The 22,195-nt window shown below is 43.4% G+C and overlaps 1 protein-coding gene across 1 annotated transcript in view; it reads left to right on the top strand.

Annotated features, from left to right (window-relative positions):
* The first annotated feature begins 17,666 nt into the window (after nt 1-17,666).
* Nucleotides 17,667-22,195, top strand: part of ANXA13 (annexin A13) — a 48,848-nt gene continuing 44,319 nt past the window's right edge. Inside the window, exons 1-2 of the mRNA XM_060287074.1 lie at nt 17,667-17,704; nt 19,193-19,253. Coding sequence (XP_060143057.1) covers nt 17,667-17,704; nt 19,193-19,253 — 99 coding nt within the window. The remainder of the gene's footprint in view (nt 17,705-19,192; nt 19,254-22,195) is intronic.

Here is a 22,195-nt window from a genome sequence, read left to right as displayed (position 1 = left end):
TACACTTTAATAAGAAAGGTCTCCATAAATGGACCTAGGTGGAATCATAGAATCAAAGTCGTCTTAAAACAGAAGGAACTTTACAAGGTACTTGGCCTAACTCTCTTGGCTTTAGAATTATAAAAATGGAAGCACTTTATAAGGAGGAAGGAACTTGGGTATGGTCATCAGATAATTACAGAGACACGGGATGGTGTGGAGCATCTTGTGGCCGAGGTGACCAAGGAGACCCACGTGTCCTGCGTGACCTTGTTGTACACTGCCACCTGCTCTAACTCACTGCGATCAGGCCAACTCTGATTCTAATCAGACCTCTTTACACAAATGAAATTATACTTGCTAATTAAAAACATTAAATCAATTAAAGTTTTTATTAATTTGTAATGAAAAAATAAAACCATCTGAGAAAAGATTGCTTCTGTTCATGTGATATGTATATTCCTGAAAATTTGCAAGGTTAATGTTTACAATCAAATATAGTTTAGATACTTGTGCTCGCTTCATATGACTCCCAGGGGTACTCAGCATAGTTAACTGCTTTCTTTCTTGAAACACTCTCTTATCTTGCCTTTCTAGCCACCACATCCTTCCAGTTCTCCTCTGCTCAAACTCACGGCTCCTTCTCTGCCTCCTGCTCTTTCTCTGTCCAGCAGGTGACCATTGGTACAGGTAAGGCTCAGTCCTGGGCCTCATTTCTCTTTCCTTCTCTCTCCTTTTCTCTCTCTTCACACTCTCTATCAATAATCTTCCTCTGGGTCTTCCCTGGTGGTGCAGTGGTTAAGAATCTGCCTGCCAATGCAGGGGACACGGGTTCGAGCCCTGGTCCGGGAAGATCCCACGTGCCGCGGAGCAACTAAGCACATGCGCCACAGCTACTGAGCCCGTGCGCCACAACTACTGAAGCCCACACGCCTAGAGCCCATGCTCCGCAACAAGAGAAGCCACTGCAATGAGAAGCCCGCGCACCTCAACGAAGAGTAGCCCCGGCTCGCCACAACTAGAGAAAGCCCACACGCAGCAACAAAGACCCAACACAGCCAAAAATAAATAAAATTAAATTGAATTAATTAATTAAAAATAATAATAATCTCCCTCCTGCTTATGACTTCATACATGCCAACGATTCCCAAAGTTTTCTCTAACCCAGGCCTCATTCATCCCCAATTGCCAGTCTGCCGTCGCCACCTGGGTGTCTAATAAGCATCTCAAACTCAACATGACCAAAGCCCAAAATCTTGATGCCCTGCTGGGAGATCTCTTCAATCCACCCCAGCCTTCCTCACCTCACATCTGGGAGAGACATCTTTGATTTTCCTTTGCCCTCTGTCCCCACATCCAATCCATCAGCAAATCCTCTTGGCTCCACCTCCAAATCTGAGCCCACCTCGAAACTCCGCCTTTGCATCCAGGCCAGCTCCATCGCTCACCTGCTCAGCTGCAAAAGCCTCTTCACCTATCTCTTCTGCTCTGCCTACCTGGGATCCATCACGTACACACAGCAAGGGCTATCTCTGAAACGCTAAGTCAGATCGCACTGCTCTCTTGTCTAAAATTCTTTAGTGATTTTGCAATTCTCTACGAGTAAATTCCAAATCCCTCACCACAGCCCTCGAGGCCCTGCTTGGTCTGATCTGCTTTCCCTTCTCTGCACTCAGCCCACTCTCCCCACCCTCCCCTCCAGCTGCCACATGACATCTTTCCTCTGTTATTCAAAGGTACCAGAGCCTTTTGACCTCAAGACCGCTTTTGGCCTGAAATCGCCTCCCTTTGTCCTTCAAACGCTGTGTCTGTTCTTCAGGGCTCATCCCCCAGCCCTTTCCTCCTACTTGCCTCTCCTTCCTGCCCCCTGACAGGTGGGCTCCCCAGCTGTTCACCTTCATATCACCCTGTTTCTTTCCTCACAGCCTCACACTTTTCACAGTCTGTAACTATGTTGTTTGTGTCACTGTCTAGTCTTTATGTTTTCTCCAATAGAATGTGAATTCCACCAGGGCCGGGACTTGGTCTCGTCAGCACCAACCCCCAGAGCCACTGGCATGTAGTAGATACTCAATAGATTATTTATTTCATTCATGAACTAAGTAGTGGATTAGCATGCGCTAATTCTCCACACTTACAAGAACGGTCATGGGAAACAATTTAAGAATTACAGAATCACTCACACGCACATACTTCATCTGTGGGTATGTAGGTGAGAATCCCAGCCTTTCTAACCTGCACTGGTTTGAAGTGAGAAAAACATGCACAGACACACACACACACACACACACACACACACACACCCCACACCTATTTCCAGCCAAATCATCCAGTTATTAAAGGAATATTTGAACGAATTAAATTACTGCTCAAGAAATTTTTCCATCCCTTGGGGTTTGTCATAACAAAATCTGGTCTGCGACAGACAGCTTTCTAAGGAATTCCTTCCTCTCACTCACTCACTCACCAAATACCTGTTGTAAGTCAGCTGCCGTTATTTCCACGTGCCATGTATGACAGGTGCCATATAAGCTCTGGATATAGAAGGGTGAAGTGGAGATATTCGCTGCCCTATTCCAGGGCGAGAACATGCAAACAGAGAAACAAATAAAAACAGTCCAGTGGGGTGAGGGCTGACCTGGAAGAGACAGCCTGCCTCCCACGATTGCTACATATGCATTTGTTTTATCTCGTTTCTTTTTTATCACTTTTTCTGATGAACCATCTGACTTCTCTGATGGGCTCTTTATTTTTTTTTAATAATAATTAACATTTATTAAACATTTACTAGGTTCCAGGTATCATGCTCAGCTCTTTATATATAATATCTTTATTTTTTTACATCTTTATTGGAGTATAATTGCTTTACAATGGTATGTTAGTTTCTGCTTTATAACAAAGTGAATCAGTTATACATATACATATGTCCCCTTATCTCTTCCCTCTTGCGTCTCCCTCCCTCCCACCCTCCCTATCCCACCCCTCCAGGCGGTCACAAAGCACGGAGCTGATCTCCCTGTGCTATGCGGCTGCTTCCCACTAGCTATCTACCTTACGTTTGGTAGTGTTTATATGTCCACGCCTCTTTCTTTTTACCACCCACCAAATATGCTTTCTGAGCCCCATCTTCAGCCTTCTGTTCCCTTTCTCCGTGCTCGGCCTCTGCACATCTCAAGACGCTAACACCCCCTGGGTGGATGGCTCCCGACCTGGCTCCGTCCGTCCCTGTCTTCTCAGCCAGGCCCAGCTCTTCTTCCTCCAACTGCCCTCTGAACTCCTCTCTTTGGGGGTCTTCTGGAACCTTGGCTTCCACGTTTCCCTGCTAGAGTAGCTCCTTCCTTGGTTGCCCTATTGCTAAAAGTCGGCACCGAGTCCCAGTCACTCCCGTTGGAAACCTTGGTTTCAAGTTTTCCGTTTGCTACTATTCGAGTGCAGCCATTCTCATCCACATCAACTTTCCAAGGTCTCCTCAACTCTCCCCCTGTCCACTCCACATATCACACTCCTGGTCGCCTCCTGATCATTCCCCAAACAGCATTCACCACTACCAGTGCTGTCCCCTCATGCCCTTCCCCCGCCCCTTTCAAATTCTTGCCACGTCACAGCCCCCAGAGTAAGGCTCATGCCCCCAGGAAGTCTTCCTCATCCCTTTGGGATAGTCATTTACTACCTCAATTATATCTTGGCTTTCAACTGTACTTTTTAATATCTATCCTCTGCAGATAAGTGTTAAGTTCCAGGAGGGCAACCACTCCGTCTTTTACCTTCCTTTCTTCTGCCCCGTGGTGCCTAGCACAGCACTATTACATTCCTCACTTAGCGACTGATACATATGTGTTGATGAGTGAGTGCTGGGTTCTGAAATCCTGCAGTATAGACCGAAGGTGTTTCATCTTCAGAGAAGCACTGACAATGGAGCCCTGTCAACCAGTCAGCACTGAGGCAGAGCTCACAGGGGCAGAGTCTACAGGATGGAGCCATCAGGAGAGGGATGCTGTGCGGGTACCTGGGCAGCTGTTGAAGGTGCCGGTGGCAGTGGCCAACCACAGGCAGATCAACCCAAGAGGAGGCACAGAAAGCTGTACCGGAAGAGAAAGTTCCAAGGGAAGGGCACTCTGCTCCCCTTTTGGTGGCTCCAGTTAATTCTCAGCCTCTGACAGGCTTCAAAACACTCTGGGCTACTATTTCCACCTCCTTCTCCCATTCTCACAATTTCTCCTTTTTCCCTTTCCTTTCTCTTCTCTTACTCCCATTATGCCTTCCCTTTTGCCCTTCTGCAGTGGACATCTCTTGCTTGGCCAGCCTACCATCCATTCACCCTCTTTTTATTTTTATTTATTTATTTACTTTTTTGCGGTACGCAGGCCTCTCACCGCTGCGGCCTCTCCCGTTGCGGAGCCCAGGCTCCGGACGCACATGCTCAGTGGCCATGGCTCACGGGCCCAGCCGCTCTGCGGCATGTGGGATCTTCCCGGACCGGGGCACGAACCCGTGTCCCCTGCATCGGCAGGCGGACTCTCAACCACTGTGCCACCAGGGAAGCCCCACCCTTTTTTTACTAAGAGCACCCCAGTTTTCTCTGGGTGACCAGCCCCCCCACTCTCAGACCTCGTGGTTTGGGGGGGTTTGGCTCCACGCTCACCTCCAGAGGCGACAGGAAACCCAGTCCTCACAACCTCCCTCCAGCTACGGTGGCCAGTTCACCGATGCGTGCTGAGTCCCAATTTGGGCCAGAGAATCGGACCAGGACATACAGTGAAACTTATAGGAAAGGAAAAGCTCTCGTGTTCTTTTCTACAGCTTTGGAATTGGGAGGATGAAAATATGAATCCGCTGGCAGCCCTTTTGCCTGTGAGAGGGGGATACCTTTAAACGGGGAGAAAGAAGAACTGAGAAATGGAGAGGGACAGTGGATCCTGGGGATATAGTTTGAGTAGCTGGATCCAGCTATGCCTGAAGCTAACTACTTTTTCCAGTTATACGAGCCATTAAATTCCTTGTTTGTTTAAGTTATTGTTAATCAGACTTTTAGGCACTTGCAACCAAAAGAGTCCCAACATACCTTCCTAAATCCAACTGTTCGTAGTATTTTAGGTGTGGAAGTAAATGTAGAGAGGAAGTCCAACTCTTACATTTACTTTGTTGAAACCCAAGAACTGGAGACTGTGACTCTGATAGTTGTACCAGAGACCAGCCTAAAATTCAGGTCTTTGCTCTCCCAGAGCTACGGTTTATTTTTTGGTTTGGGGGGTTTTTTTGCCACAAAATGCTACATTAAATCAAGGTGTTGTCTCTTATGTAGATGCTTTATTTCTCCAACCAGAACATAAGCATCTGGCTGTGGGAACTGTGTCCTAAATTTTTCACACGCCCTGCAGCTTAGCATGATGTCTTACGTGTGGCAAATACGCAATAAGTCCTTGTTAACCAATCAGTGAGTTAAGAAGGTATTTTGATCTGTGAGAGTTTTGCTTTTATGCTTACAAGATGAGATGTGTTACTTTCAGGGTTTTTACTACTGAAAAAAATTTGGAGTATGAAAATACAGTTGTTTTCAGAAACTATAATCATTTCCTGCAGATTTTTGTCTTAAGCAAGATTTATTAGCATCTACATTTATTATTTAATGTAGAGAAAAATGTATAAACAAACATGACAAAATATTAACTTTTTTGCTTTTGTTTATGTGGAAGAAAATAGCAGTCCAGGGACTTCCCTGGTGGCGCAGTGGTTGAGAATCTTCCTGCCAATGCAGGGAACACGGGTTCAATCCAGGTTTGGGAAGATCCCACATGCCACGGAGCAACTAAGCCCGTGTGCCACAACTACTAAGCCTGTGCTCTAGAGCCCACGAGCCACAACTACTGAAGCCCTTGTGCCTAGAGTCCATGCTCCACAACAAGAGAAGCCACCACAATGAGAAGCCCATACACCGCAACAAAAAGAAGCCCCTGCTTACCACAACTAGAGAAAGCCCTCACGCAGAAGCGAAGACCCAATGCAGCCAAAAAAAAAAAAAGAAAAAAAAAATCAGTCCAAAAATCAACTATAATTTTTGGGTTCTAATTAAATTACACTAAATAAAGAAAATACTATTAATTCTCCCTGCAGAAATAGATATTAGGCAAGTGTTCAACTTGACGGTTATATTTAGAAAATCAGCATCTGTGTATTTTTGTTATTTTGAATACTGTATGGCTACAATATAATTTGAAATACTTGTTTGTATTATCATATGAGCTTTCACCAGGGTACTTCTAAATGGATGTTTTATTAAATACAAATTATCCAGCATAATGTATTTGCTCTGAGAATCATAGCAACTGATGAGATTGTTTTGTTTGTTTTTTGAGATGTTGCATTAGTTTCCTAGGGCTGCCATGACAAAATGCCACAAACTGAGCAGCTTGAAACAACAGAAATTTATTCTCTCATGGTTCTGGAGGCTAGAAATTCAAAGTCAACATGTTGGCAGGGCTGTTCTCCTTCTGAAATCTGTAGGGGAGAATCCTGCCCTGCCTCTTCCTGGCTTCCGATGGTGGCTATCAGTCCCTGGTGTTCCTTAGCTTGCAGCTAAATCACTCCAATCTCTGTCTCTGTCATTGCAAGGCCTTCCCCTGTGTGATGGAGTCTTCGTATGGCATTTTCTTCTTCTTATAAAAACACCAGTTATAGTGGGTTCTGGCCCATCCTAAGTATCTCCTCTTAGCTTGGTTACACCTGCAAAGACCCTATTTCCAAATAAAGTCACATTCAGAGGTACTGAGGGTTAGGACTTCAGTGTGTCTTTTTTTGGGGGTGGGGGTGAGATACAATTTAACCCACAACAGATATATAAGTAACATTTTTAAGAAGTGTTAGAAACTTAACCTTGGTGGGCTAAGAAGGAAAGACTCTCTGGCAAGATTGATTTCTGACTTGCTATTGAGACACATAAAGTTAGGAGATTAGAACTTTGGCTGGCATCACCACTTTGAGAACCACCAAAATCCAAGAGATGTAAATAAACAGGCCCAGTCTAATAAAGAAAGATGCAGCACCTGTAATAATTTAGAATCACTAAATATTTATAAAGATACCAAAAAAATAAAATCCCTAAACCCTTCCCATCACCCCTCCTGTGCCCTCTTTTCCTCCATCAAGTCTGCTCGCTCTTCTTTCCTAGGCAGTTCTTTTTCTGCCCTCCAGACCTCTAGCTATGACATCCTTCCAGTAATGGCCTGGAGTCATAGGAATTCCCCCTTGCTGCTGTTGCTTGGAATTATCCCAGCCACCTCCTCACACTCCCATGGGGAAGGAGAAAAGGATGAGATGATACCAGAAATAGTTCTGTTTCAGTCAAATCCAAACTTGACTGTGGGTACATTTAAATTATTGAGAGGTGGCTGTAGTGGTGGTGATCTAGAAAAATAAGGTGTGTCAGCTTCTTCCCTGGCCTCTAAGCTTTCTATCTTTCACCTCCCTGGAGCCATAAACCATATCTCTTCTTGATGAATTGCTGGTGTTCCATAACTGGGCAGAACTTATCTCCACACTGAGCACCGCACGTCAAATTGCCCTTGTTCCTCCTGAACTTTGAGCTTCAACAGCCTGGGGTGGGAGAGGAAGGGAGGGAGGAAAACTGTCACTGATCAAGGGTTCTAGGAGGGGTCAGTGACACAGAGCCAGCACGGAGATAGGGCAGGGAAGACTAGGCCCTAAGAATTCTGGGGCTGGGAAAAGGAGGTAGTGAACTATAGAACGCAAACTAGACACTAAAGGCAAAGTACTCATGAATGGTCAAAGCGTTCGTTGTTAACTTATATCTCCTTTCCTTCCGCCCCATTCCACTGTCAGTACCCAGAGGACAGCTGTGTCTTGTTTACCACTGCATCTCCAGCATCCAGCATCCCACCTGGCACACAATGGACTCCAATCTCTTTGGCCATCTTTCATTTCCTGTCATTTGCAAAGCCCTGCCCTATTTCTGAGGTGTAGCACAAACTAAAACACCTGACCTGGAACACTTTCTCCTTTCAAATGATGCCCTTCTTCTCATCCCTTGGTTCACAGCCTAAATGTTAGCTCCTTGAAGAGTTCTATCTCTATTTAAAGTAAATTATACAAACTCTCATGCACACGAGCGTGCTCATGCACACACACTTTAGCTTCCATCACAGCATCCTGTTTGGTTTCTCCGTAGCCCATACAACAATGCGTAATGATTTGTTCTTTGTATATCTCCTCCACTTGGCTGTACATTCCAAAAAGAGAAAATTCATATCCCTTTTGTTCACTGTTGTAGTCCCAGCAATTAGCCCATCCAAGAGACACACCAGATAAAGGTTAAAGAACAAAAGAATGAATATATAAGCAGAAGGTAATAAACCTATAAGAATTTTCATATTATGTTACATGGGAAGGTAGCATAAAATAAGCATGGTATCTTAGACCAGAAGAGGAAAGATGGATTAATTAATAACTATCTAGGATCGATTGAATAACCAAAACTAAGCTGAATCTATTTCTTCCTTATTCTACATCAAAATCAATTCCAAATGAATCAAAGATGTAAACCTTAAAAAATGTCGTTTTAAAAAAAAAAAAACTTGAAGAAAATGTACAAGAAGTCTTAATCATCTTAATGCAGAGACTTTTTCTAAGCAAGCCAAAGAAGAAAAGATAGTTTTTATGTATTTAAATATATCTAGCACTTTCTTCACACACATATATGCACTGAAAACATCAACAGAGACAAAAGATAAATTGGGGAATTATAACTGTTATGCTTGACAAAGACCTGGATTTTATTATATATATTATTACAAGTATATAATGAAAAAACTAATAACTCAAAAATAAAGGACATAAACAAGCAGACCACAGTAGAATTCATGCAAATAGCTTTTAAGGATCGGGATATATAATTTTAAGAATATCAAAGGAAAGGAATGTAAATTAAACAGTGCGATAACCATTCTTTATCTTTGAAATTGGCAGAAATGAAAAAGTTTGAAAATCTTCAGTGTTGGCCATTATGTGGAGAAAGGAGTACTGGCATATTACTGTAGGAAGGTATACACTTTGTCTTTTGAAAGTCAGCCTCGTGGGTCAGCTGGCCTTTGAAAGTCGTTCAGCATTTTTATGTCTGTGTATAGGACAACTTGGCAACATCTCTCAGAATTTTACAGCATATACATTTTGGCCAGCTATTGCATTCTTAGATTTTATTCTACAGATAAACATGCACACATATGCAAAGATGCATAAACGAAGATAGTCATTCAAAAGACCAAAATAACCTAAATGACCTTGATTAAATAAGCTTTGGTTCATACCCATAGTAGACGAACATGCGGCCACCGAAAAAGAAATGTGCCAATGTCTTGTATCTATTTAGTATATGAAGCCCAGAAGGCATGGCATAGAAGGCAATGTACCAACCCATTTGTTGAAAAAAAGCATACCAAAGATAGCTAGGCAGATAGACAGATAAACATGGCTGTGTATGCATGCCATTTCTGGAAGGACTCAAACCTCAGAGGGCATGGACTGAGTGGTCACTACGCTTACTTTTCATGGTGCCTCTTCATATTATGAGGGGGAAAAATGTAGCATCCGCACATATTCCTTTTTAAATTTAGAAACTAGCTAAATTATAAAAATGATGCTAGCATAACTCAATGTAGCCTTCAAAAAGATCCTTTGTAATAATAAGGGTGATGTTAGTAAAATAAGAAGATTTTTCAGTCTTGTTTGGTTAATGCTTTTATCACTCCAAGGTATAAAATCTTAGTGAAAACGTACACTTTTTTTTTTTTTGGCCGCACCATGCGGCTTGCGGGATCTTAGTTCCCCGGCCAGGGATTGAACCCAAATCTCCTGCTTTGGGAGTACAGAGTCTTAACCACTGGACCACCAGGGAAGCTCCTAAAGGTATAAAATTTTAAATGAACACCTAAAATAAAAAATAATAACTCTTTCAATAATCCAGGAGTGAGAAAGCTTTAGCCCTTTAGCTGTGAATAAGATATTCAACTTGCAAAGCCAACACTCGATTTATTAATAAATATTTTAGTTTTAAAAGATGGCCAACCAAGGCAGCGTGGGCAGGTTAAGATCATTTGTAGCTGCTGCCACTCCCTACCCATCCCCAACAATGTATTCAAATGCAATGCCAACGGTTACTTATTAAACTCAAGAGATATTATGCCCTGGGAAAACCATTATAAACTTGGCCTGTAGGAGAACTGATCTCTTAATGAAATACAGAACAACTATCTCTGGAAAAAAGAAAATGGGCAATCGCCATGTAAGTATTTATTGCTTTCGGGAATCAAACCAAGTTCTAATTTTGGTTAGCATGTGGAGAAATTTAAACTATGAAATCATGATTGATACTTTTATACTTTATCATTGTGATCACTCCTAATTGTTGGTTTTCACAACGGCAAACCATGCTTTCAAAATGCATTTGGAATATATTTTTTCTCCATTAGTCAGAAATCTCTTTGGAGGCGTGAAAGAGAAGTATTTAAAACAAGGTGGTAAACGGTGCTTGCAGAGAGCAAGCAGTTAAAATAGTATTTAAGGAATATATGACTAAAGATGTTAGTTTGCAGCAAAGCTGCACAAAGTTTCATAGACTGTGCCCATCGGTGTTTTGGGAATACAGGCTCATGTTGCAAATATCAGTAGATAAAGATACAAGTATTCTCATAAACCTATACAACTTGGATTGAAAGGTGAAAATATCCCAGTATTTTTTCTAAACAGCACCAAATGACCAGATATTTGCAAATACTCACGGAATGGATTTAATATTTTACTTTTCTTCTGAAATGTCTAGGCTCATGTGAATAGCATGTCTATAAACTATTAATGGCTAAAAACTGACAAAAATACTACCATTTGGAGCTAACTATGCATAAGGCAGGTCAGAGTTACATCTTGATTTTTTTTTTACAGTGAAAAAGGTATATTTAAAGCTATGGCAATAAGAATTTTAATAAGGTTTTGTTGCACCTAATGTGGCTTCCCACAGGAAGACGGATTTATTGTGTGTACACTAGGAGCAAAGAGAATAAAACTCCAAAATCTTCTGTAAACTAGAACTTTGTTAAAAAGATTTTCTCCTTTGCTCTAAATCAAACTTGTGCTCAGATGGTGGCAAACCTACAAGCATTTTCTTCAAAGAGGCATTATTTTTAAAATCATCTGTAAGTAGCATTTTCATACCAGCCAAGGTTACGAAGCTTCCATTTAGATTATCTTTCAGAGAAACTGAGACGTACTTTTAAAATACTTCTGATCCTGGAAAAATTTTTTTAAATAATAAAATAAAATACTTCTGATCCTGCCTGGGCTCCCTGGTGGTCCAGTGGTTTGGACTCCAAGCTTCCAGGGCAGGGGTCATGGGTTTGATCCCTGGTCAGGGAACTAAGATTCTGCAAGCCATGCAGCACAGCCAAAAGAAAAAAAAATTTTTTTAATAAATAAAATAAAATACTTGTGAACCATGCAGAGGACCTCAGGAAAAATCATTGGCTCCTGGTTTAGCAGCTTAAGAGAATGTTTTCACCCCTTGAAAGTCACCCCTTGAAAGAGGCAGCTGGCTTGTGTGAGTGGTCTAGCATTTTATGTATTTCTTTTTTGAATCCCCAGAGCCAATCTTACTCCCTGTCAGAAGGCAGGCAACCGTTGTACGAAGGGCAGGCCCAACACTTGGCAGCCGTGCAGCCTCTCAGCCACCCATCAGGGAGTGGAGAGCCAGAGTTCCATCAGCCTGTAAGCACTTTATTTTCCCTCCAAATCATAGGTATGACCAGGCTTTCTCATGGGCCCATATTACTCACCAGTGACTTGTTATACTGGACCGTCTACAATCCTCTGGTCTGAAAATGTCACCATCAGGCATTACTTCCAGGCAGGGAAATTTTTCCCTAGAAAATGTTTGTTATAATATTTGCAGCTAAGGTAAAAATGTAATTTAGAAACTCAGCTTCCCTTCCCAACAGTGTCCGCTTAATGGTGTACTGGAACAGAGTACGTGATCTTACACCATGCCCCTGTGACATTGTAGAAAATATTAGTGGAATTTAACATGTGCATAAAGAATGAATATATTCTAAGACTGTGTTTCTAGGTGAGTAAATGCAAAACCTTTTTAAAGGACAAATTACTGCATTAGACAATGACTTGAATGTGTACAAACTTAAAACTACGATGCTTATAGTTTTAAAGCAACTACACAACCAAAACAAATTTGCAAACTAAATGCTAGTAAAATTCAAGTCCATGATGTACAAAAGTATGTTATTGATTTAGTGTAACAGATAATGTTATTTTGCTGAGATTAAATGTAAAAATGGCGCAGATTGCTATAATGTGGTTTTTCTGAGTTGCAGCATGTCTAAAATATGATGCAGTGTGTGACTTCTTAGCTCTCCTGTCACGTTTCTCTATCCAAACTACTGAGAAACTTTTGTTTGTATGACTCCCTGTAAGACAATTGGGCCTTCTCTTGGCTAAAATGCAGGCTTTTTGTATTAAACCTCCCTCTGTTCTCTGTTCTTTCACCATGAGCTTGTAACAATTAAAGTACGGCTATTTGGCATGCTTTTTAAATAGAAACACAAATGCAGGCATTGAAGTCACGTGCTAGCCCCTGCTCATCCTCATGATACAGTATGCTTTATGTTTGTTTTTATATATTAGTTATTATCAGCACTAAAGACACTATATAAAAAGCCTACTAGGAAGGTTGAATTCCCAAAAATATGTCCACAAACCAGAGTCCACAGATAACTGTTTGACAGATACTGCTCTAAAGCCAATAGAATGTTGGCCAGGAAATTACATTTTCCAAGGTACTCTGATATGGAATCCTAGCCAATTCTGAAAACTGAAAAATTACTTTTTTTTCGCTTTCCTCCAATCCTTTTGCCATCATTTTTTGAACTCAAGACATAGTGTTTGTGCCTAACCTATTTGGAGCAGTAATAACGGATACTTGGATATTATCATTTGCTGAAACACAGTGTTCAGAGTTTGCTTAGCCTGGAGGCCATGTCCCTGTGCTCAGTGAGCTCTGTGCAGAGACAGAAAAATAGATCCACAGGAAAAAAGCTTAGGTTCAGCCAGATGACTCTCCTATTCTACTGTGTGAATTGTTTTCAAGAGAATCACCATCTAGAGGAAAATAGAATATTGACACAAAGAGTGAGATGACTTTGCCATAAGAGTGTGGCTATAGGTAGCAGAGTCATAGACAGGAAGCAAGATCTAGGGGTAGCATGGATAAATGTGGAAATAATCACAAACTCAAGAGGACTGTTGATTTCTGGAAATTGTTTTCCAGACTACTGCACAGGTGCTAGAAAGGACTGCTGCCTTGTTACTCATAGTATGGACCCTGGGCTAGCAGCAACATCCACGTGGCCTGGGTGCTTTTAGAAATGCAGAATCTCAGGCCCACTCAGACCTACTGAATCAGAATCTACATTTTAACAAGATCCTCAAGTGATTCCCATGCACGTTAAAGTCTGAGAAGCAATGGACTGGGGAACAAGTTCTTAAACTTGGCTGGGTGTTGGAGTCACCTGGGGAGTTCTAAAAACCACTGATGCCTGAGTCCCACCCCTAGAGAGTCTGAATTAATTAGCCTGGTCCTTGGCCTGGGCATTGGGATTTCTAAATGCTCCTCAGGTGATGCTAACGAGCACAGAGTTTGAGAAACAGTGAACTGCACAGCACGATCCGGACAAGACTAGCTCAGCACAACGCTGATGTCATTCTGAGGGTCGGTAAATGAAAACCAACTTGTAAATGTTAGAACATCTGCTCAGCGATCTGCCACAGTGTTTGTCAACATGCCACGTTTATGACTCACTTGTGGTAATATTTAGCCAACACAAATATTGTCTGAAATGGAGACTAGTTTGGGACTTGTAGCAGGAGTTCTGAACCAGCAAGTTCAGAAGAAGGTGGATCGGGAATACCTGGGAGCTACATGACAGGTGGGGACCAGGTCCAGATTCCTGAGAAAAGAAGGGAGCCTCTAGAGACAGGTGAGAATGCGTTTGGGAATTTGAGACAAAAGTAAGCACGTCTTGGGGCTTCCCTGGCGCAGTGGTTGGGGGTCTGCCTGCCGATGCAGGGGACACAGGTTCGTGCCCCGGTCCAGGAGGATCCCACGTGCCGCGGAGCGGCTGGGCCCGTGAGCCGTGGCCGCTGAGCCTGCGCGTCCGGAGCCTGTGCTCCGCGGCGGAAGAGGCCACAGCAGTGAGAGGCCCGCGTATTGCAAAAAAATAAATAAATAAATAAAAGAAGTAAGCACAGCTTTAACCAAGAGTGTACACTCAACTGTGATCCTCAAACTCAAAGAATCGCAGTGAACCCCAAGCAGAAACCAGCCTAGACCATGCAGTAATATCTCTCCTATCAGGAAACCTTTTGTCCCGGAAAGTTAGTCCTTCATATTACCACTATCCATAAGAGGAAACAAAAATGGCTTCTGATGTGAAAACATGACGTGCACTAAAGCATACCTTCTCTATTTAATGACAACTCACCCACTTAAAGTCTAGCTACATTTTTTGGCACAATTACACGATCTGGGCTGTGGAGATTTCTTGGCTATAATAGATTAAAAGCAGTCATTTTAAAGAGGTGGGGGGAAAAGGCTGGCAAGGACAAAACCACTGACAGAAGGAAGAACATGCAAACTGAAAACTTGACCCAAGAACTCTAGTTATAGGAACCCAGGGTCACTTCGTGTAGGGGATGGATTCCAGCGTATCCCAGCGCACCTGGGCAACTCTGCTCTACAGCTCAGCAACGTGAATCCAAAGGCCCAGCAAAGATGGGCACCACTGTAGGTTTAAAGGGGCCTTTTGAAACGATGAAGATGATGGTAATAACAGACATTTTTCAAGTGCTTGCTAGACTGCGCAGTTCTGAGAGCTGTGGTCCTAATGTAGAAGCATGGGTCTACTATCAGGTATTCCTCAGTGCAATAGTCCCAAATGTGGCCCCCAGACCAGCATCATCTAGTATCGCCTAGGCTTTTGTTAGGATTGCAAATGATCAGCTCCCCACCCCCAGATCTACTGAATCAGAAACTCTGGGGGTAGTGCCCAGCAATTGCTGCTGAAAAAGCCCTCCAGGAGATTCTGATGTTCCCTAGTGTTTGAGAACCAGCGTTGAAGCAAAAACCTCCCACAGGCCTCACTAGAGCTGTGCCCTCACTCTGACCACGAACCATCCCCACCCCTCAGCCTGCCCACATGCCCTGACCATGGCATTTCAAGCCTTCTTAGCACCATGCCCTCCTCCTGGGCTTCTTATACCAAATGCAACCCAGAGAACTACCCCTTCCTGCTCCTTCCTCCACCCCAGACCAGGCCGCACACTCTCCTGCCTCCCATCTCAGAGCTGCACAGTGAACTGGCGGCAGAAATGCAGGGAGCCACTCTCCGTCCTCTCAGCCAGCTCGACATACTCTTTTAGAGAAACTACCAGAATCCAGGTGCTGTTTGAGGCTCTGGAGATAAAAAGAGGAATAAGATAAATGACCACAGTCCATGCCCTCAAAATAGCTCACAGTCTGGTCAGGAGGCACACAAATAAATAATTATACTGACGTGTGGTGGACACACTAATAGAAACGTGTCCATGGTAACAAGGTTCAAAAGTTGGACATGGGCTTCCCTGGTGGCGCAGTGGTTGAGAGTCCGCCTGCCGATGCGGGGGACGCGGGTTCGTGCCCCGGTCCAGGAAGATCCCACATGCCGCGGAGTGGCTGGCCCCGTGAGCCATGGCCACTGAGCCTGCGCGTCTAGAGCCTGTGCTCCGCAACGAGAGAGGCCACAACAGTGAGAGGTCCACATACCGCCAAAAAAAAAAAAAAAAAAAAAAGTTGGACAGAGGAGGGAATGATGCCCTGTGGGAGAAGTGAGAGTAGAATAGGGTTTCTAGAGTGGAGAAAGGCATTCTTTGTAATGCAGGAGCACAGACAGGTCCAGGAAGGCTGGTGCTGCTGGTGAGTTGAGCTCTAGCCCTGCCAGAGGACTCAGCACATCATACAGCAATTGCCTGGGCAGCTGCTACCCTGTCCCCCAGGCTGTGAGCTTCTGCGGGCAGACACTGTGTCTTACTCACCGCTGTAGCTCTGGGGCTTGACACATAACAGGCGTTCCATACATATTTTTGATAGAAAGATCGATGAGCAGGGACAGAGACAGGAGACAAGACTAGACAGGAGCACAGGGTTGAGACCCGAAGTCCCTTGCATGCCATGCAATGTATATTGGTTTCCTAGGGCTGCTGTGCAAACTACCACAAACTGGGGTGCTTCAAACAATGGAAATTTATTCTCTCAAAGTTCTAGAGTCTAGGGACTTTGAAATCAGCACGTTAGCAGGGCCACACTCCCTCTGAAGTCTCTAGGGAAGAATCCTTTCTTGCCTCTTTCAGACTCTGGTGGCCCTGGGGCACTGCATTCCTTGGCTCCTGGCAGGATAACCCTAATTTCTGCCTCCATCTTCACAGGGCCTTCTTCCCTATGTGTCTCTATGCTTTCTCCTCTTCTTCTAAGGACACCAGTCATTGGCATTAGGACCCTCCCTAAGTCCAGAATGAGCTCATCTTTCTTTTGTTTTAAACCACCTGTAGAGGTTTGGCGTTCTTTTCCTTATTTATTTATTTATCTTTGGCTGCATTGGGTCTTTGTTGCTGCGCGTGGGCTTTCTCTAGTTGCCTCTAGCGGGGGCTACTCTTCATTGCAGTGCATGGGCTTCTCATTGCAGTGGCTTCTCTTGTTGTGGAGCACAGGCTCTAGGCGCGCGGGCTTCAGTAGTTGTGGCACGTGGGCTCAATAGTTGTGGCTCAGAGGTTCAGTAGTTGTGGCGCATGGGCTTAGTTGCTCTGCGGCATGTGAGATCTTCCTGGACCAGGGCTCGAACCCGTGACCCCTGCATTGGCCGGTGGATTCTTAACCACTGTGCCACCAGGGAAGTCCTGAGCTCATCTTGAGATCCTTAACTAATTACATCTGCAAAGGCTCTACTTCCAAATAAGGTCACATTCTGAGGTTCTGAGTAGACATGAATAGGGGACACTATTCAACCCATTACACCAAGGAAATTGCACTTTATTGCCTTAAGCTAGTAGTGGTTTTTAAACTTTGCACAACAGATTCCTTTGGAAGGCTTATTTAAACAGAGAGCTGGGCCCCATCAGCAGAGCATCTGATTCAGTAGACACTCTATGGTGGGGCCTGAGAATCTGTAACTCTGACAAGTTCCCTGGTGATGCTGATGCTGCCAGTCTAGGCACCACATTTTGAGAACCACTACCTTAGGCAGTAGAGAAGCCCTAATCGATCTCAGACAAGGGAATGACAAGGTAAGCACTGCCCTTTGGATGGACCATGCTGGAAGCTGGTGGAGAAAGGTCTGGAGAGAAACATGACCAAAGGCAAGTAAAGCACTTGAAAGTCAGCACTTCCAAGTAAAGCACTTCAAAGCCTGGAGAAAGATGATGAACCCCTGCCCCCAACTAAAACAGTGACGATGGGATTGGAGAGACAAGGACAGACTGGAGGGTCAAATCGACATAACTGGCTGACTGACAGGATATGGGAGGTGAGGGACAAGAAAGACTACAGAGGGGCTCCAAGGTAACTGGCTTGTGCACGCAAGTGGATGATGGTGACGCACCCGGGGGATGAGGCAAAGTTTGCAAGGTGAGAGGATGAGTTTGGTTTGGGGATCTGTTGAGTTTGAGATTTCTGTGTTCCACCTGGGTTTAATGCCTAGCAGGTAGCTGGATCTGGAACTCAAGAGAGAAGTCTGGGATTGAGGTAATTTGTGTGTATAAATTCTGTTTTTTTGTCTGTTTTGTCTTTAAGTTAGTATGTATTTGTTCACAGACTACGGGACTCACAGTGGCTTAAATAACAAAGACTTTTTTTTTTTAACATCTTTATTGGGGTATAATTGCTTTACAATGGTGTGTTAGTTTCTGCTTTATAACAAAGTGAATCAGTTATACATATACATATGTTCCCATATCTCTTCCCTCTTGCGTCTCCCTCCCTCCCACCCTCCCTATCCCACCCCTTAATGATTAACCCTAACAGGAATCTGAAAGGAGGGCACTCTAGGGCTGGTTCAGCAGTTCAGTCACGTCATTAAGGACTCAGGCCATGTCTGCCTTTCCATTCTGCCACCCTTGAGGTACTGGCAACATCTCCCCTCCTGGATGCAAGATAATGGCCATGTGTGTGTTCAAGTTAGTAATCTCACATGATAGGGTCACAAGGAGGAAGGAAGGGGATGGAGAAAAAAAATATCTTTCTCCTCCTGTACCAGTCCCCTATCAGTAAGGAACATCTTTTGGGAACGCCCAGGCAGACGTCCCTTTCTATCTCATTGGCCACAATTGGTCAAAAGCCCATCCTCGACCAATCACTGGCAAAGGTGAAGGGGATAGTGATGGACCATGATTCATCTCCAGGGCTGGGGAAATCATCTTGTCAGCTAGCGTTCTTTCCTCTCTTTCTCTCTCTCTCACACACTCTTTTTCTTTCCATGTCCTAGCTTTATTCTCTCCTACTGAAAATGAACTTTTTCTTTTCAATGATGGGGGAGGCAAAAGGAGTTGATGAGAGGGAGGCCTGGCCACAGGTAGTTCAGGCACCACAGAGAGTCCCATGGCCTCACGTAACTCCAGATTAACCACCCCAAGGAAATGAGTTTTCTCTAAGCATCTATACATACAATGCCAGGGAAAATTCTGATTGGCTGAGGTATATGCCTACCTCTTTGAATATCACTGTGGCCAAGGTTGACCTTACCTATCGTTAGGGATGGGCAACATTGCTTTATCAGTATTGCTTTCTTATAACTATTGTTTTTATTAATGTTACTACTTCAATGACTATGACTACTATTGGATGGACTGAAATAGAAAGAGAATGAAGATTTGAAGATCAGATGGGAAGGCAGTAAACTAATTCACCCTTTCAGTGATGGAGGTTTGGATTGTGGCGGGAATGAAAAGGAAGATAAAAATGTTAAGAAGAATTTTAAAGAAATAATTAATAAGTTTGGATCCAATGCATATTGCAACTCTCTTACCAGGGGAAGAATAACATTCATTGTTTTGATTCTGGAGGAGACAAAAACTTGCTCAAAGCAAATTTAGCTCTTTCACCTTGTTTCCTTTTCAGCAAATCTGAACTTGTTCACATACTGTTGGTTATGTCCTACTACACGGCACTATTCCATGCTGTAACGGCTCAGCTCAGCCCCCAATATTTTCACTTTTCAATTCCATCTGCCCAGTTATCATTGACTCTGGAGGATGCCAGAGTACACTAGCTTCCTTTCTTCCTGTAAGCAATGAATCCCAAGTTCATACTTTCAGTGAATTGGCAAAAAACAAAAGAAAAGAAAAGAAAAAAAAAAACCAGCCTTTGGCAAAGAAGAAGGAAATGGATAATTCTTTTCCAATGAGAAAAGTGCTTCATTTTTCATAACTCTTGAAGGCATGTTTCCTTTCACAGTTGAGAAATAGTCGTCACCTCCCCATCACCACCTTTCCCTCAACTTTTGTTGAGGCAGTACAGCAGTCATTGGATATCTAGAGGTGTAACCCTCTTCAGAGGTCTCTAACGCCCCAAACAATCAGTGGACAACCTCAAAGCAGACATTTTCCCCAGGACACAAAGTCTGGTTTCAAGACAATGCATGTTATTCTGCCTCTAGAAGAAATTCTGAGTTGTCCAGCCCAACACAGTACTGAAGGGCCCCCAAGAATGAGCCAACTGGGGCTGCCAGTGAGGATGTGATGCAGACAAAGAGGCAGGGGGTGATGACAGACTTCTCCCTTTGGACCCACTTTAACTCAAATTCTTCCTCCTAGTTACCTTATCCCACTACTCATCTTTCAGATTTGTCATCTGGGTTCCTTTGAAATCAAATCAAAGAGAGAAAGACACCATGGTCCGCTTCTAATCCTCCCGTTTAGGTAACCACAGCGATGCGTTCTTTGTGACTGGGGACCTTGCTTTAGTCAGTACCTATGTACCATTTACCACTAGAAGCTCAGCCTTCTCAACACCTTCAAGTAACATGTTGACAGAACTGTTATAGCCATTAGATCAGGGCTGTAGACCCTTCACATATCAGATTTTAGCACTATTGGCACTTGCAACCAGATAATTCTTTGCTGTGAGGGGCTGTTCTGTGCCCTGTGGGATGTTTAGCAGAATCCTCGGCCTCTATGACTAGACACCACTAACACTCCCCTATTTGTGACAAGCAAAAATGTCTCTGGACATTGCCAAATGTCCTCAGGGAGGCAAATAGCTCCTGGTTGGTTGAGATCCACTTCATGAGACACAGACCTTAAATGGGAAAGCGGGGCTAGTGGGCAGATGTCCCCATAATGTCTTTATCTGGCTGAATTTCCACCAGCGATGATGCATCCCTGCCCCTCTGGTCTAGGCTCTCCCTCACACTGATTTGCCTCTCTTGTCACAGGGTAAGAGCCAACGCATCTTGAAGCTTGACCCTTGTCCTCCTGTTGATGACAACGGCAGCTGAGAGGTGGTGGTTTTCCCCCAAAAGGCTGTTAGCTCATAAGTTCTGATGGCCAGAATGCAAAGGGCCTCCCTGCAGAAATACCCAGTAACAGGGCTGCTAAGCTACTGGTTTTCCTGCCTAGATGAACAGTGCTCATCTGGAAAGACATAATCATGAGTGAAATAACCAGGAGTCAATTTGCTCACCTCTCCTCTGGGTGTAGCCCCCAAAAGGGCTGCCCCAATAAATCGCCCTCTACCAGAGCTCAGGGCGTGGTAGGCCCATCACATTGTTTGCGTTTCTGAGCGTACTGCCAGTAACTTTGGAAACAACGGTACCCACCACCTTGAAGAGTCTTAAGTCCACATGTCCTTAAGGTCAGGTCTCAACCCCATAGTCACCTTTGATGGTAAATATCACATTGACATGTATAACCCAGACAGCATAGCCTAAGGAAACTTGTCTCTCTGGAAAATGACCTAACTATACCAATCTTCATTAAAAGGTGTTCTTAAAATGCCAACATAAAAATAACCCCAAAATTTAGGAGAAAGATCACTTTTTTAATCTAAAAAGTTTCACTTATTTTTCAGAACACACAGCATATGTAAGCATATATCATATTGAGACCTGATCCAAGGGGATGTTTTGTCTATTTTCAGCCTTATTTGACGAATGATGCAAATATTTGTACCCATTTAGAATGATGGCCAAACTACTAATAGTCATACCTGTCACTTTATAACTGCATCTCTGAAAGGGTGAATAAACAGCAGCGAAGAGCTCCCTGTATTCTCAGCACCTTTCAAAGGTTTCCTAACACGCTTTCCTAGCTATCTTGTCTACATCCTTGGCTAACAGACTTCAAAAGCTGATCCAGGTGAGAACAGGATCTAAGAACAGCAGATTCACCTTTGTTATCAGTGAGACCATGGTGACCATTAACGTTTTGCTCTGACAAGCATTTATGTAGATTTTGATTTAAAACCAAAAAAAACAAGACTTTTAATCAAATTTATTGTTTCAAGGAAACCATGCCCAAGAAGCAATCAACTTAATTAAACAGTATGCTACTAATTACCCAAGATTCATGTTTAAAGATATGAATGACCCCGCTATTGTGTTTCAAATTGCCCATCAGTGACTACTAAACGTATCTGTGGAAATGTCACCGGGATATTTTCCGGCTGAATTCAGTTTATTGACTTTAAATCGTGCAATACTTTGCATTCGTGCTAACTGGTTTCAAAGTACAAATGAGTGACCAGTTAGAGGTGAAAGAACATTGTCCTGAGAGAGAGGAGTCCAGTTTTTTCCATAAGCAAGTAAGTGACCCTGCGCAGATGACTTAACCACCAAGCCTCAGTTTATCTGTAAAATGAGGGAACTGGATACATTGAATAATGTTTCCCAGACTGCAGACTTAAGTGTGACTTTCTTGAACATTGCCAGATACATGTGCCACATGTTGTACTAATAATTCTAGTAACTATTTTCTTTAAATCCACTCATCTTTTTGACACAAATTTATCTTAAAAAGAAACTTTGTATTAGTACCATAAATGGAAAACCAATATCAGTTGATGTTAATACAGAAAGTGAGTGTATTACATTCGAACTAAATACTATTGCCAGCCAAAGGCTCA

This window comes from Globicephala melas, chromosome 17 (assembly GCF_963455315.2).
Source record: "Globicephala melas chromosome 17, mGloMel1.2, whole genome shotgun sequence".
Lineage (NCBI taxonomy): Eukaryota > Metazoa > Chordata > Mammalia > Artiodactyla > Delphinidae > Globicephala > Globicephala melas.
Note: the sequence above shows the minus strand (reverse complement) of the source record. Positions and strands in the feature narration are given on the sequence as shown.